The sequence below is a fragment of the Corvus moneduloides genome, chromosome 3 (genome assembly GCF_009650955.1).
Source record: "Corvus moneduloides isolate bCorMon1 chromosome 3, bCorMon1.pri, whole genome shotgun sequence".
Lineage (NCBI taxonomy): Eukaryota > Metazoa > Chordata > Aves > Passeriformes > Corvidae > Corvus > Corvus moneduloides.
In genome coordinates this window covers 36,626,235-36,640,867 of record NC_045478.1, presented here as the reverse complement: position 1 = coordinate 36,640,867, position 14,633 = coordinate 36,626,235, and the positions used below count along the sequence as shown (strand labels likewise).

General features: G+C 42.4%; 1 protein-coding gene across 4 annotated transcripts in view; it reads right to left on the bottom strand.

Annotated features, from left to right (window-relative positions):
• The window catches only part of TPBG (trophoblast glycoprotein), a 35,742-nt gene extending 26,044 nt beyond the window's left edge, over positions 1-9,698 (bottom strand). Inside the window, exons 1-3 of one of the 4 annotated variants that reach the window (XR_004239436.1) lie at positions 9,623-9,698; positions 9,064-9,423; positions 3,112-3,172 (exon numbers count right to left, since the gene is read on the bottom strand). Coding sequence is in view for 2 of the 4 variants with exons in the window: in XM_032104909.1 (XP_031960800.1) it covers positions 7,083-8,358; positions 9,064-9,104 (1,317 nt within the window). In the remaining 2 variants the exon portion in view is untranslated. The other 3 variants (XR_004239437.1, XM_032104909.1, XM_032104910.1) reach the window with 3 other exon arrangements.
• Between the last annotated feature and the right edge of the window lie 4,935 nt (positions 9,699-14,633).

Below are 14,633 nucleotides of genomic sequence, written 5' to 3'. Positions count from 1 at the left end.
ACAGAGACCTCATTTTGAGAAATTACAGAGAGAGCAAAGACTGAGGAATTTCAGAAGTTCTTACAAGTATTTATATTTTCTCTCAAGTGTATACCAGACATACACCTTTTCACATTGAAAATTGTTTTTTCCACATTTTGTTAAATTTACCTTAAAACAAGTGTAATTTTCCAAAAAGTGTTTAAGAACTTTTGAAAAAGAAGCTACTTTAAGCTACTTTGAGAGCAGAACCCCAGACCATGGCCACTTTGGAAAATCTTGACTACTCAGCACCAGTTTTTGTTAACTTGCTGCTAATGGTCACACTAGGTGTGCAGCAACATGAACCATGTCTTCTATGCTTCTCAGAGGAATACCCACTTCCATTAGGCACTTAGGTACCCTTTCCAATGTGTGGAAATAATAGGCCCCTAAGCTAGGAGAGACGGTGTGCCTTGGGTTCTACTCCTCTTCTGTCTCCTACTGTTGTACATCATAGAAATATATTTATTCATGTATGTGTGTGTTTGCAAAATCCTTATATGTACATATAAAATAAAAATTCTTGTTTGCTGATGTTTAAGCGTTCTTAATCCCCTCCAGGCTAAAGCACCCACCTCTGAAATGATGGAACTAGAAAATCAGTGGGGTAAAACCCCTGATTTAAACAGATTTAAACATATAACTATCTGTAGGATTCGGTTACTGCTTGTTCATGAGCTATTAAGGAGAATGAATGAAGACACCCACCTGAAGAAGAAAACTGTCACTGAAATAGCTTCTTCTTTTTATTTTCCATCTTCAGAAGAAGCTTAAATTACTCAAATGCCCCAAAGTGGTGTCAGTTCATGACTGCTTACAACATTCTTGCAATAAATGTTATTTTTTCTTATTTTGCTATTTTACTACCATTACTTGATGAAATATATACTGAATTCTGTTGAAATGTCTGTTTGACTTTTGATAATGTCAATTTGACAAATGAGTTTTTTATTGTATACATGCCCATGACATTACACAAGGCTACCCTGGGCTATGGAACAGAAGAGAATTTCTACTAGAACAAATGGAATACCTGAAGTGGACTGTGGACAGAGACTAAGACAGTTCAGTTCTGTGATAAAACTTAGGACAGATCAATCTACCATGTGTAAAGCCAAACATCCTTCTGTGTTAGCTCTCCTAAGAATGAGAAAAAAAATAATAATAGCAAACAATTTAGATACAAAACTAAATTATCAGCTATGCTCCTGGGACAACCCCAAAAAATTGTTCCTACCTAATAAAATTTTGGACATCTGTATTAGCTATCTATGAGAAGATAAACTGTCATACTTCCCTTTGATTTCCATGAGGTTACATACATATAATTTCATTAAGAGAAGTGGCAGGAATAAAAGTTTGTCAACTGAACGCTTTTTTGCACCCCTCTGGTTTTCACCCTTCATTCTCTGTTTCAGCAGCATATTTCCTGAATAGTTCCATCAGTAATAACAGTGCCTCTATATTTCACTATGTAACTATGTATTTCAAGACTTTAAAACACAGTCTGAACTGGTAATTAAAAAGCTGAAAATACATTACTGTTAAATTTAGAATTGGCACCTAACTTGAAAATTAACACCACATATAACCAAAAAAGCTACCAAATTTTGTCCAAAATAACAATTAAAACACACAATCCCTTATATTCACTGGCCAAATTTCTTTCTAAATAAATCAATCAGGCTAACTATATGGACTTTGATTTTTCACTATTCTGTCCTGCAAATTCATAGCCCAACCATCAATTTGGGCTAAAAAGAATACAATTATACTTTAGTAAAGAACTCTATATCTGTAAGGATTTATAGTAATAAAATCAACATAGTGAACATATAACATTTATAAGCAATCTGGTAAATTTTTTGGGGGTTTTCCTCAAAAATATTTTTAATTAGGAAACCAAACTTCAATCAGAAAAAGTTACAGCTGTTTCTTGCACATCTAACACTTCTGTAACAGTGAAACATTCTAGAACACAAGATTTCTACCATTTTCATCACTGTATGCACTGAAATATTGCTAATTTATTCAGATGCTTTTATGCATAATTACTGGAAACACAAATCTGTTATTCTGCTAGTCTATCATCAGATAGGAAAAGCTATCTAGTGAATACTTTGAAAAATATAAGTAACTGCAAATATTAAACTATTAACTGTACCAAAAATACGCTGTCTAAAGTACCGGTTTAATTTCCTTAATAGTTGTTTTTTTCTATTTAGGCTAACATTGGGAATGCAAAGCCTGATTTCAAGCTTTGCCTACGCAACAGATGACTTCTGGCATAGCAAGGTTTTCCATGGATGTGACAACACATAAATTGTAACACAGTTGAGAAAGTTAAAGTCCTTTTTAAGGACATACTTATACTGCAAACCCATATTCTTCCTTCTAAAGGCTTGGTGGGGGTTTTTTCAGTGTGGGAGAGAAGTGCTGTTAGGTTTACTGTGTTGGTACAAAGCATCACTTTTCTGCTACTTCTGTATTGACTTAGGAAGCTAACAGAGTACACTTACTTCTGTATCACCAAAGGACCCTCTGCTCCCGTGTGGTTTGTCTCTTTTCTGAGTGAAATATCTGATAAATGCTGCACTCTCCAAATGTTCCGCTTTCTATCTTCCCTGGTTTTGTATTGGGCTTTTATTCTTTGATTTCAAGCCAAGGTCTTTGCCCTTTGTAAGCCGCGTATTTGCAAAAAAAAAGGATTATTAAGTTATGGGCCTGATCTGGTCATTATTAAATCAGCAGGCACTGAATTAAATTCAATCTTCTATTATATTCCACAAGAAACTCACAGTGGAAACACCTGCATTGCAAATATTGTAAGATGGGATGCCACTTAACAAAATGTTAACAAAATGTTTCTATTTATATCAACAGGAAGAAATTAGAGCTGTACCTATAAAAATGACCAGAACGTAATCAACAGATTCAATCAGGAATTGTTCCTACCCATAGCACTGTGACTTCCAGTGCTGACCCATCACAAAGAGATACCTCTGTTTCCTTTACAAGCTTCTGCCTTCCACTTTCTCTCATAGAATATAAATGTCATTTGGAAGCTTGAAACAAAAACATTTTTCTTACCAAATGCTATTTTCCTTCATCATATGCTGAGAATGAATGGTTCTTCTTGAACATTCAGCTGCTAAAGAGAAAGAAAAAGTGCACATCAAATTTTCATTCCGTCCACTTTGACAAAGGCTCTTTTCCACATTAAGGCTTAAAGTGAGGTAGAGATGCTAAACCTCAAAATATTGGTGCAGTCAGACTGATTTCTCTACCTGTGCAGATTCATGACACTCTTTTTAATGGATTTCTTGAGAAAATGAGGCAAAAAAGAAATTATGCAGATGCAGAGAGACTGGAGTATACCACAGGGAAAATGCTAGAAGAATAATGAGAGTTGGGATTCTAGCGCAGTCATATTTTGAATAATTTGCCATGCCTGTTTTCAGTGACGTCTCAGTCAACAACAGAATACGGGTCTGAACAGACTGCTCCACTTGCTACCATGTCACTGGGGACTGTCACCAGTGCTTAAAAGGTAAATTATCCCAAATGAAAAGATTTAAAGCAGTTGTTGCAAAACTTGCAAACCACTTTTTGGATGTCAAAATTATTGGTAATATTATGGCTTGGTGAAATAAAAATTATCTAATGAAATAAAAATGATCTAATATAAAGCTACCTTGGTTAAAGGAGGATTTGGGGAATTTTTTTACATGGCAAGAGCACTTAACCAAAGTGTTTTAAGAAAATATATTAAAACTATGTCAATTCCTTGTGCTATTTTTCCAAGTAAATTTTAAGATTGTTACAACTAACTAGCTTTAGGAAAGCAACTAAACCTTGGAGAAATGATCCTTTCTGCTTCTGAGCTCTGCAGCCTTTCATGAAGATTTGCCCACTACTTTAGTCTGGATGTTTTTCAGTAACAACTATGTCATGCAGAACTTTGGGGATTTATGTATACAAAACACATTTTAGAGGCATTTAGTACTGCACGTGTTTTATTGAAGAATGAATGAATAAGCTTCTCTGGAAATAGTAGTCAAATGGAATCTCAGGTGTCAAAGCAGAGTAGGATTATAAAATGTGCTTCAGAAGAACCTTGAAACTAATGATATTTTAAATGTTTAGTTTTTAACCATGTTCCAAAGTAGTGTGGGAGATACTTTTATGTGTCTTCTGAGTACCACTGTTAATTATTTTGAGAAAGAAAAGCAGAACAAATTTCAAGCACTGTTTATGGAAGGGAATTTAAGATCAAATAATGCATTGTACAAAACACCAAAGCATTCACTGTTTGGTCAAACACTGCAGGAGAACATCATCCAACACAACACTGACACATGCTAAATTTACATCCTAATAAATACACACGTAAGGAAATGACAAAAATTATTTTAAAGTAGCTGTCACCAGGTCTCTAATAAATTTCTATTACATTGACTAAGATACAAAAATAATAGTAATAATAATCTTTAGAATAATACGTGTAGTAACAGCAACAACAGTTACACTTGCCCACTATACAAATACTCGCTCCATTGGTGAGAGACTGCAATTAAAAGTCGTTGCCTGTCCTTACACAGCTCTACAAATGCACGGCAGTTACATTAACACATCACGGATAATTGCTTTTACTGTAGTTACTTTAAAGTATCTGTTAACAAAACTCAGGAAATTGCCCAAGAAATGGCTTGGTTTGCACACATTTTATCTGTTATATTACAGAAGCATCTAAAGCAAGGATGATGCTCTACTCCTCTTGGCACTGTACAGGTAAGTGTAAGTTGATAATCTCCAGAATAACCGATACAACAAAGCACACTGCATAGCTGCTGTAAGTTCTAGCTTCTTACATAAACTATCTGATGTATACCAAGTATGAACGGTTTGCATAGTGGCAACAGTAATAGTTCTTCACACGGGGGTTTTCACACTATCCTTAAAATATGGGCAGCTAATATTCAGACGGGCAGTCTGCTTTATAAGAATCCGCAAACTTAATTCATATGCCGTTAACCAGATATTGCTCAAACATTTAAATTACAGCAGGAGAAATATGCTATCACTTAATTCACATTAATTGCAAAATATACTGATTTACAAAACATTAATTGTAATTAATAGCCATTCTTTTTTTACTTTTAAGGGTAAATGCACATAAGTACATAAAAAAATCACTGCTATTAAACAAATCCAATTTAAAGAAATAGAAAATTAGCCTAAAGCAAGTTGTGCTACTTGCTTTGTCTGAAGTCGCAAGGAGATGAAAAATGCTTTTGAATAATACTGATGCCCAAAATAATTATATTTCTTCTGATACTTTAAAGACTATTTTATATTTATGAGCTCTTTACCAAATGTATACATCTATGAGAGAACTGCCACTTTTGAAAGCAAAAGGAATTAGCCAGCAATTCATAAAATTTGAGAGATGCTCAAGAGCTTCAAGTAATAGTGACCATGGAAAAAGCTCCACAAATAAACTGATATATATCAAGTCACATCACACTTTTACAGCTGGTGTATTTTTTTTTTGTTAAGAAACCATAAATAGATTAGAAAAAGTGCACTAATTATTGGCAACCACTGGAAGGTTCTTGCTAACCTTTCTATATGTGGTCAGAGCTGCATCTTAAAGTAGGCATTCTGACGGGGTTTCTTGCATGCTTTACCTATTTACAAGAAAATGCATTCCCAAGCAAGCAGTAAGCAACATACCATACTGAAGTGCACCTGTTAAATGCATTGAGATAAATGTAAAGTTCCATCAAGTTACTGGATGTAGACCGCTACAGAACTTCACAAGTACTGAGACCTTAAAAAGGAAACAGCAATCTAACAAATGCTGTAGTGATGTACAAGCCTAGAGCTTGCCGGCCGCACAACTGAGCTGCATTTAATTTAGTTCAGGACACACAAGTATGGTTTTTTATAATAAGCAATTCTGTTTAGGTAAAATTTTCTTTAGCTTACCAACTCCACAATTTAATTTGATTTTTTTTTTTATTTGGTAGAGAAGACCTTATGAAAATTCTATTAGCTTGTACCTTTCCAGGAAAGTGGACCCTAGCATCTGTCTTGACATTATGCAGGTGCTCGCAGAGAGCAGTCTGAGGGGTTTGTGCCAAGTGAAACTGCTCTTGTCATTTAATTCCCAGTGTAATTAAGCTCAGTGTAATTCTCTTAGCATATATCAGAAAATTGTCAAACATTTATGCCTCTAAGCTACACATTTGTATAAAATTTTATTCATATTACTACTGCAGGGCTATTACTTCAGAGACTGTAGCGCTATTCACATTCTTAGATGTCCATACTTTTCTCATTGAACAGCAAACACAACAGTTCTTGTAAGACTGTTTATTTAATTTAACAGTTCAGACTGAGTTTAGATGGAGTTTAGATGCAGTTTGTATAAAAAATTCTGTCAAGTTACGTAAACTACAGTCAAAAATAACTACAAAACAGTAAGAGACTTACTGAGATCATAAATTTCCTAACGTGTAAAACTATACAGTATTTGTGCATGCTTGCTATTTGATTTCCTTCTGAAGAGCTGTTAAAAGGATTTTGTTTGGTTTTTAAAATCTCAAGGTAGTCTATGAAATGTAATCATTGCATCTCAATTCAGATATACAAGATCAAAACTGGCACAGGGGAACATAACATTATTTTCCCAAAAAGTTGAGGCAGCTTTTGTTGAATGGCGTCTGCATTAGTAAACATTTTATAAACTCTGGTGGCTTTGGATCATCAGAATCCTTTTTTTCTTTTGACGTCTTGAAAAAAAATTTCCCACAAGTGCAGACAGGTAAGGAGGAAAATAAGTAGCAGCTTGTTTCCTACATACAGCTGAACGCCATGCTCAGCTGTCCAGTGTCTCAAAACAAAAATTAACTTGACGTCACAGGGAGGCATATCCCCCTCAAATTACAAGCACGTCTGAGACTTTTCAGGGGAGATGGAAGCAAGCACGAGGGTAAAGCATAAGTCTACTTTTCATGCATAGGTACTTTGCACTGCCCTGCACCTGGGGCATTTTGTCAGACATCCGAGTTGGAGCTGAGGTTTGTTAGCCTGGGGTCTGCGTTGATCTCGTATCTGTAGTGGTAGCCCTCCATGTGATCCCTACAGGCATCTCTGATGTTGTGCATCCACTTTTTGATTCCTTTTCGGTTCAAGTACAAAACTAGAAGGAATATGGCCCCAATGAGAGCCAAGACTATCCCCAGGAAGACATACGAAGTCTGTAGCTGGGAAGGCAGATCTATGGGCACAGAGCAGTTCAGGTCTGAGCTGTTGATCTTCAGCAGTGCTTTGCCCAACATCTTGTCAGGGGAGGCACACGTCAGGGCTTCTTTGCCCTCCACCTGGTCGCTCTCTTTGAGCCAGGCCACCAGGTCCTCGATGGCGCAGTCACAGACCCAGGTGTTGTGGCCCAGAACGATGTGCTGGAGCGCGGGCAGGCTGCGGAACTGGGCCAGGGTGCTGTTCCACAGCACACTCAGAGAGTTGTCGCTGAGGTTGAGGCTCTGCAGCTGGCCCAGCCCCTGGAAAGAGACATTTCGCAGGCCCACCAGGGAGTTGTTGCTGAGGTCCAGCTGCTGCAGGGCCGGCAGGGCAGTGAACATGCCAGAGGGCAGCAGCAGCAGCCCGTTGTCGGCCAGCTCCAGGCGGCTGAGGTTGCGCAGGGTCCCGGACTGCAGCAGAGCGGCCAGGCTGAGCAGGACGCCGTGGTCGCGCAGGGCCCCGCGGAGGGCCAGCTCCTCCAGCGGGCTGCCGCCCTCCCCGAAGGCCTGCGGGCTGAAGGAGGCCAGCGCGTTGCCGCTGAGGTCCAGCTGCCGCAGGGCGGGCAGGGCGAGGGCGCCGGCCTCCACGGTCCGCAGGTGGTTGCCACTGAGGTTGAGGGAAGCGAGGTCGGGCAGGCGCTGGGCGGGGAAGGCGCCGGCCGGCAGGTGGGTCAGGGGGTTGCCGGTGATGAAGAGGCTGCGCACGTAGGGCGGCAGGTCGGGGGGCACCGCCGTCAGGTTCCTGTTCACGCACTTCACCGTCTTGGCCGGCTCCGAGCACTCGCAGAGGGCCGGGCAGCCGCCGGGCTGCGCCGAGCCGCAGCCCAGCAGGACGGGCAGCAGCAGCCCCAGGCAGAGCGCGCCGCGCCCCGGCATCTCGCCCGGCCCGGCCCCGCACGCAACTTTTCCCTCCGGGCACCTCCGGCTCCGGGCGGCGCGGCGAGGCGGGGGCCGGCTCCGGGCAGCCCTTTCTTCGGGGGCAGGAGTTCGCCCTCGGGGGCTGGCTCCGCTCCGCTTCCCGCGGCGAGACCTGCGGCAGGGGAGAAAAGGGACACGGCAGCGGCGGGGCGGCGCGGCTCCTCTTGCCCGCGCCCACCCACCCTCCCCCGGCCCGCGTCTCGTCCCCCGCCCCCGATAAGCGGCTCGCCCGGGTGGCCCCGGCCCCGCGGGAGAGCGGGAGAACACGCGGAGGAACAAGTTTTCGCCCACTTCCAGCTCACGCCGCCACCTTCCCACCCGGCCGTCGACTTCACCGGCGTAGCACGGAGGGAAAGAGGAGGATCTAACCCGCCACCGCCCACCGTGTCCCGCGGCTCCTCACCCGCTGTCCCTGCCCCGGGGCTCTTCCCCTCCGCCACGGCCGCTACAAACTCCCGGCCCCAAAACCCACCGCGGAGCGCAGCGGAGGCGAGCCCGGTCCCGGACCCCGTCCCTCACCTCCCGCCCCGCGTGCAGAACAAACTCCTCCGGAGCTCGCCGCCGACTGCCCCCAGCCCTGCCGCCAACTCCGCGCCCACCCTCGCCGCGCCTGGCCCTGCCTCCACTGGCAGGAGAAACCAAGCGCCGCCCGGCCAGGGGGAGCCGCCGCCCGCGCCCCGCCCGGCTCCCGCCCGCCGCCCCCGCGCTCCAGCTCAGCCGCTGCTGCCGGGCTGCCTCGCCCGGGAGCCCGCGGGAGGCTCCGCTCGGCGTCCCGTTCCCCTCTTCCCCAGCCCAGGTGGTGCTGCCGCAGACTCACCTTGCCGCCGAGCGGGGCCGCGCCATGTGGAGCCGCGCCATGCGGGGCTTCAGTGCGGCTCGCTCGGCGCGGAGCCGCTCCCGCCCGCCTCTCGAAGGGAGAGCCCCGCGCTCCGCTCCCCGCCTCGCAGCGCCGTACTTGTGCCTGCCCCGCCGCGGCTGCTGGGCGCCGTTCGCCGCGGTTTCCGCGATGGGCGCGCTCAGGCCGGGGGCAGGATGGGGAATTCCGGGGGGTTTGGAGCGCGGGGGGTGCCGTGCCGGCTGCTGGCGGCCACTGCCCCCGCCCGTCTACCCAGGGATCGCGGTTCCGGAGAGGAGGGAACAACAGCAGCCACGAAATACACCCGAGTGAGCTCCATAGCTGAAGCAAAAAAACCCCAAACCAAAATAACACCAAAACTACACTTAAACCCGCCAGGAACTTTAGAGATCCTAAAATAAATAATAATGATGAGCAAGAAAAGAAAAGGACCTGCAAATTGACAGCTCAAGACTGAGATTTAAACTTTATTATGATGAGGAAAAGCGTGTAAGTACCAGTCTGTATATAAAATATTTACCCGCTTCAGCCGCGATGGCTGTCCCAGAACCGTCCTGGCAGGGCTGAACAATCTGGGTGTAACAAATGCGGGTTTGCAACTGAGTAACTCCCTTACGTTACCCCACAGAGGGGTATTTGAGGAAGTCGTGAATAGTGTAAGCTGTCGTGTGGGCTGTATTTGGCCACTGGTCCCTAGAAAGTGATTGAGATCATTAAATAACACCTAATTAACACAAAATATCTACGAGCGTATACAAATAAGCAGTTTCAGCAATGTGAAACAGAACGTTTTGAGGCGATGACTCCTTTGGGCTTTCCTTATCCTTCTGTTGACTGCCTACACAAGCTTTTCTTCTCCCCGTATGTCAGAGTTACACTCCTGCTTTCTCGATAAACTATGTTCCTTTTTTTGGTAAAGTCAGCAGGAATTTCGGAGCTGCCAAAAGTCATAGGGGAAATGAACAGACGAATCCAGTATGAAGTCTTGATAAAATCAGCCCCAGAATCTGGAGAATAGTGAACTAAACCGCCAGTTTCTGAAGGATTGTTCTCTCTCTAGCCTGATGTGCTACGGTGCAGGAAAGTCTGGGGTTGAGATGAGAGGCAAGGGCTGTCCAGCTGATAAAGCAGCATGCTCTTTACACGAAGATTACAGAGAAAAGAAAATATGGAGTGCCTGAAGCAATAGTGATACAAATAAGATCTTGGACTCACAAGCAGTTCCAGAAGTTTAGGAAGTTATTGCTTTGATGTTGAGTTAGAAAAACAGTGGCACTACACTGCAGGACATTTTAGTTAGTTGAAAGGTTGTTGACATGCCTCTTAGTATAATGCTTAGAAAAGTAGATAGGTAAAGAAGTCCTGCATTTTGTAAGAGAAAAACTTGTTTTCCTAGTCTATGAAAATTCTTTGAAAAAGTCAAAGAAACACCCCCTGCCCAAATTGTCCTACAAGACAACAGTAAAATTCAGAGACCAATAAATAGTTTCCAAAAGGAGATGGCTTTTAAAAACAGGTAACTAAATACATTAACAAAAATAAAAGAAAAAAATACTAAATCAGCATAACCATAACCACCTCTTATAAAATGTTTGGATACAATGTAATTTTGAATTAAATAGTCCAATTAAGAGCAATTACACTGATCTGCTCATTGTGCTGACCACAGTTTTCCTAGTAGTTCCCAGCTTTTCATGACTGTCTAGATGGGACTGTGCCTCTTGTCCTCCAGAGCAGGTTAGCTCTTTGGGCAGGGTACGTGGTTTTATTCCATCTCTGTGGAGTGCTCACTGACAGGTACTTGATTGTGCTGCAGTAATGCAAATAACAGATAACAAGTATTTTCCTATTCTTTCCTGTTATTCCAGTAGTAAATTGTACCTGCTAAGCGTGCTTAAGCTTGCAAGAGGAAGAAAATTGTAATCTGATTTCTTCTTGTTTAAATAAAACAACTTTTCTTAGAGGCATACTCTGAAAAAAAAAGTATTTTCTGTTGAATTCACCTATACTGAGTGGATTTCCTGGATGTTTGTAATCTATACTAGGAAAATGAAAAAAAAATGAATCTTGATGTGTTTCCAGGTCAGTTTTGTCTATTACGGTTGACTGATTTATGAATTTGCATTGCACAGCTCATAGAATCTCATAGGTTTTTGCATAAAGGTTATGCAAAACTTCTGCCTGAGTTAAAGTATAGGATTTAAAAATATATTGTCTTGGCTAAAGGACTCAAACTGGAAGTTAATTTACTATTAGGAAACTGTTCCTGTGGCTGATACTCCCAGGGCTTGACTGAGAAGCTCATGTTAAAGGGTGCAGGGGTTGAGACAATGCTCCAGTCTCTCTGCTGCTCCAGGCTGAGGCTGGATGACATGCTGGCCATCTGGAATCATGAAGGAAACCTCTGACCATCCTTCTCCAGAAGGTTAAATCTTGCTTCATGTGACAGTGATGAGATCTGTTTGCTTTTGAAAATCAGTACTCTAGTAATTCAGCTCCCACAAAGTGAAAATGTGACACCTGCCTAAGGGGCTGCAGAGAGTCATGGGGACAGCCTGTCATAACTGTATTGCTTTACCATTTTGGCGTTGCTATTCCCCTTTAAAGGCTCTCAGCCTAGAAAGGAATAAAGTATCATTTGTCATGATCACTCCACTGTCCTTAGGAAAATCTGAAAGATTATTTTAGATACTGAAATTTAATTAAGTTCACTGAGATGGATCCCAGCCTAAATAATCTTCTCAATGCCCCCTGGACAGATAGTAAACAGTGCTGGATACCCCTTTTGAGTGGCCTGCCTGCAGCTGATGTCCAAGGAGTTGGAATAACTTGGGGTAGGACTCCATGAAATAGTGGTAATTTTTTTTTTAAATTTTCTTTATCAACAAGGAGATTTTTGTTTTTTCTGTGCAGTGTTTCTACATTGCCTCAACACTGCATAAAGATACTCAGCACTTCATAGGAAGTGACCTTGGAAGGGTATTTATGATGTGCTAAAGATAATAAACCAAGTGAGCAGTTGCACAGAGACCAGAATTCTTTTCTTCTACCAAAAATATCTTCCCACAAAAGTGGAAGAAGAAACTGCAAGTTCCGTCTGCTTCCTTACAAAGAGAGATCCAGCAGGTCCTCCCAGGGACACCTGTTTCCCTTGAGGCTTGGCTTCTTTTGAACAAACACCATCAGAATCCTTAAGATGGTGTCATAAAACTACTTCAGCAACCAAATGTTGCCTCGAATTCTTGTTTGAATTTTATCCGCATCCACATGTCACATAAACATTCATAAACATTCCATAAACATCCATAAACATTCTGGTTCCAGTTTTCTTTTTAGGTGCACTTTAATTTATGTGGTAATTTTTGACTGAAGCTTTGCAGAAGACAAGCTTCAAGGAATCTATGTTTGCATTTTCTTGTATGCTTTCCAATTTTATATTGAAATAATGAAAGTTAATTTAATACAGAGAATGTTGATTTTTAATACTGTGAAAGCACAGTAAACTTTGCCAGAACTAACAGAAAAAAAGATTTTAGCCAAAAGTAACTTTTTTTGGGGGGGTCTTTAAAATATGTTAATTTGGTTTCTGTCATAGTGCACTGTTTTGACTTCTGGAGACTTCTGCATGCTTAGCTGGGATTGGAAGGGACCAGAGGAGACAAAGTGCCCCCATCTGAACGTAAGCAATGCTGAAAACTGGTGCAACTGCGAAGACAGACTCTTTACCTTCTCCCCAGGTTTCCCAGTAGTGTTTTATTGTTAAAACCCTTTACTCAAATGAGAAAGAAGCAATGGTGATTTCCTCCAGCAAAACCAGCTACCAGAGCTGGAGTCAGAAATATACTAGGAAAAAAGATTTGGGAAGAGGACTTACTGTATTCCAGATGCTGCCACTGTCTGCTTAGCCCTCTGCGCATACTCCAGGTCTGCTTGTTCTGACATGTAGAGTATCTGTAACAGGAGCCAAGCTGAATAACTGCTTATAAGTTCACCACAATATAACTGAGAATTTAACATGCTTAAACAGGTCAGGCTAAACTTTCAATCATGCTTTTATTCTTTCTTTTCTCAGGAACAATGCATGTCTTAAGCTGTCTTTGATAGACTACTATACAGATTTCAAAATGGTAATTTCTTTTTCATTATTCTAATTTTAAGTATGCAAGTTTAGTTCTAATTTCTGTGTAAATTCAACTTAGAGTAAATCACTACTAAGAGCCAGTAAAACTCTTCCTTTTACAAAATAAGCCTTCTGATTTTAGTACTTCTTGAAGAGCCAAAATGACCTGCTTTCTGGTAGCTCCTTATTACTCTGATTTGCAGTGCAGGGTGGATAATATAAGTAGGCTTCAGCTGGAAAGATTGTATATTGTTCCTGTCCACTTGGGATGTCAATCTTGATGCCTGAAGGCAAACATGGGAAATTGGCTGAGCAGATTATTTGTTGGATTAGCATTGCTCTGTGCCATGGTGACCTGGCTTGCTGCATACAGTCACTCCCAGCTGATGCTGAACTCAAAATCCTGTTTTTTTGGCCAACTGGCAATGTTGTCTTTGTTACAGTGTGTAAGGAAGGCACCACATTGGATTGAGGTGCTGGTGTCCAGTTCACATCTACGCATGCTTTCTAGGGGACTCTTAAAAGATGGCATAGGTTGGGGCAGTCACTGAGCTGTAGTGGGAAAAGGAAGGGAGAGCTGAAATATACTGCTTTCTTCTTTGTCTGAAAAGTAGAAACCCAGATCTGCAGGGAATTTGGGCCAATGTGTTCCTCACACTTCTCTCGACAGTCCCACTCGTTCCTCACTCTGCAGGCAGTGCTGTGCCAAGGTTTTGTAGCTGCTTGTTGTGCCAAGGTTGTTTCCCGGTTTGCCCTTGCTTCCCTGGCAAGTGAGGGTGGCTGACTCCAGCACTCAGGGCTGCGGGAGCTCTAGCCACAGAGGACTGAAAGTCGGGAGTATTTCCATGGAAAGCCTTTCTCATGAAAACATTTTCATCTGTTGAAACTGGAAGTCTTTGTAGGAAAGAGTTGTATTTTATGAATTCCCCATTAAAAAAAAAAAAAGGCATATAAAAGGCTCAGCAGATTTGAGAACATATGGGGTTTGATTCTCCCCTGTCTTACACATTGTGTCGTTGTTTACGATGTGACAAAGCAGACGTAAAATGCAACCTCACTGCCTGGGTAGGATTCTCCTCCACAAGTATAATTGAATACACAACATTAAAAAGCTTGGTGAATCAGTCCCCTGCTTCTTTTCCTCCATGATTGTTGATCTTTTGTTACCTGCATTTGACCGCCATGACACATGTAGGTTTATACAGTCCTGTTGTACTGAACTCTTCCTGTTTTGCTTTGCCTTCCCATCCTTCTCCAGTTTTAGCTCAACTCTTTGCATCTTTCTGGGTTACTATGTCTGAAGCATTTTGAAAGGAATGCATTTGTAGAGATTTGAAGAGAGTGGGAGGAACAAGGGATACAGTGATTTTCTTGTGGAGGTGGCATATTCTGTCAGCAAAGGAGGAAGACG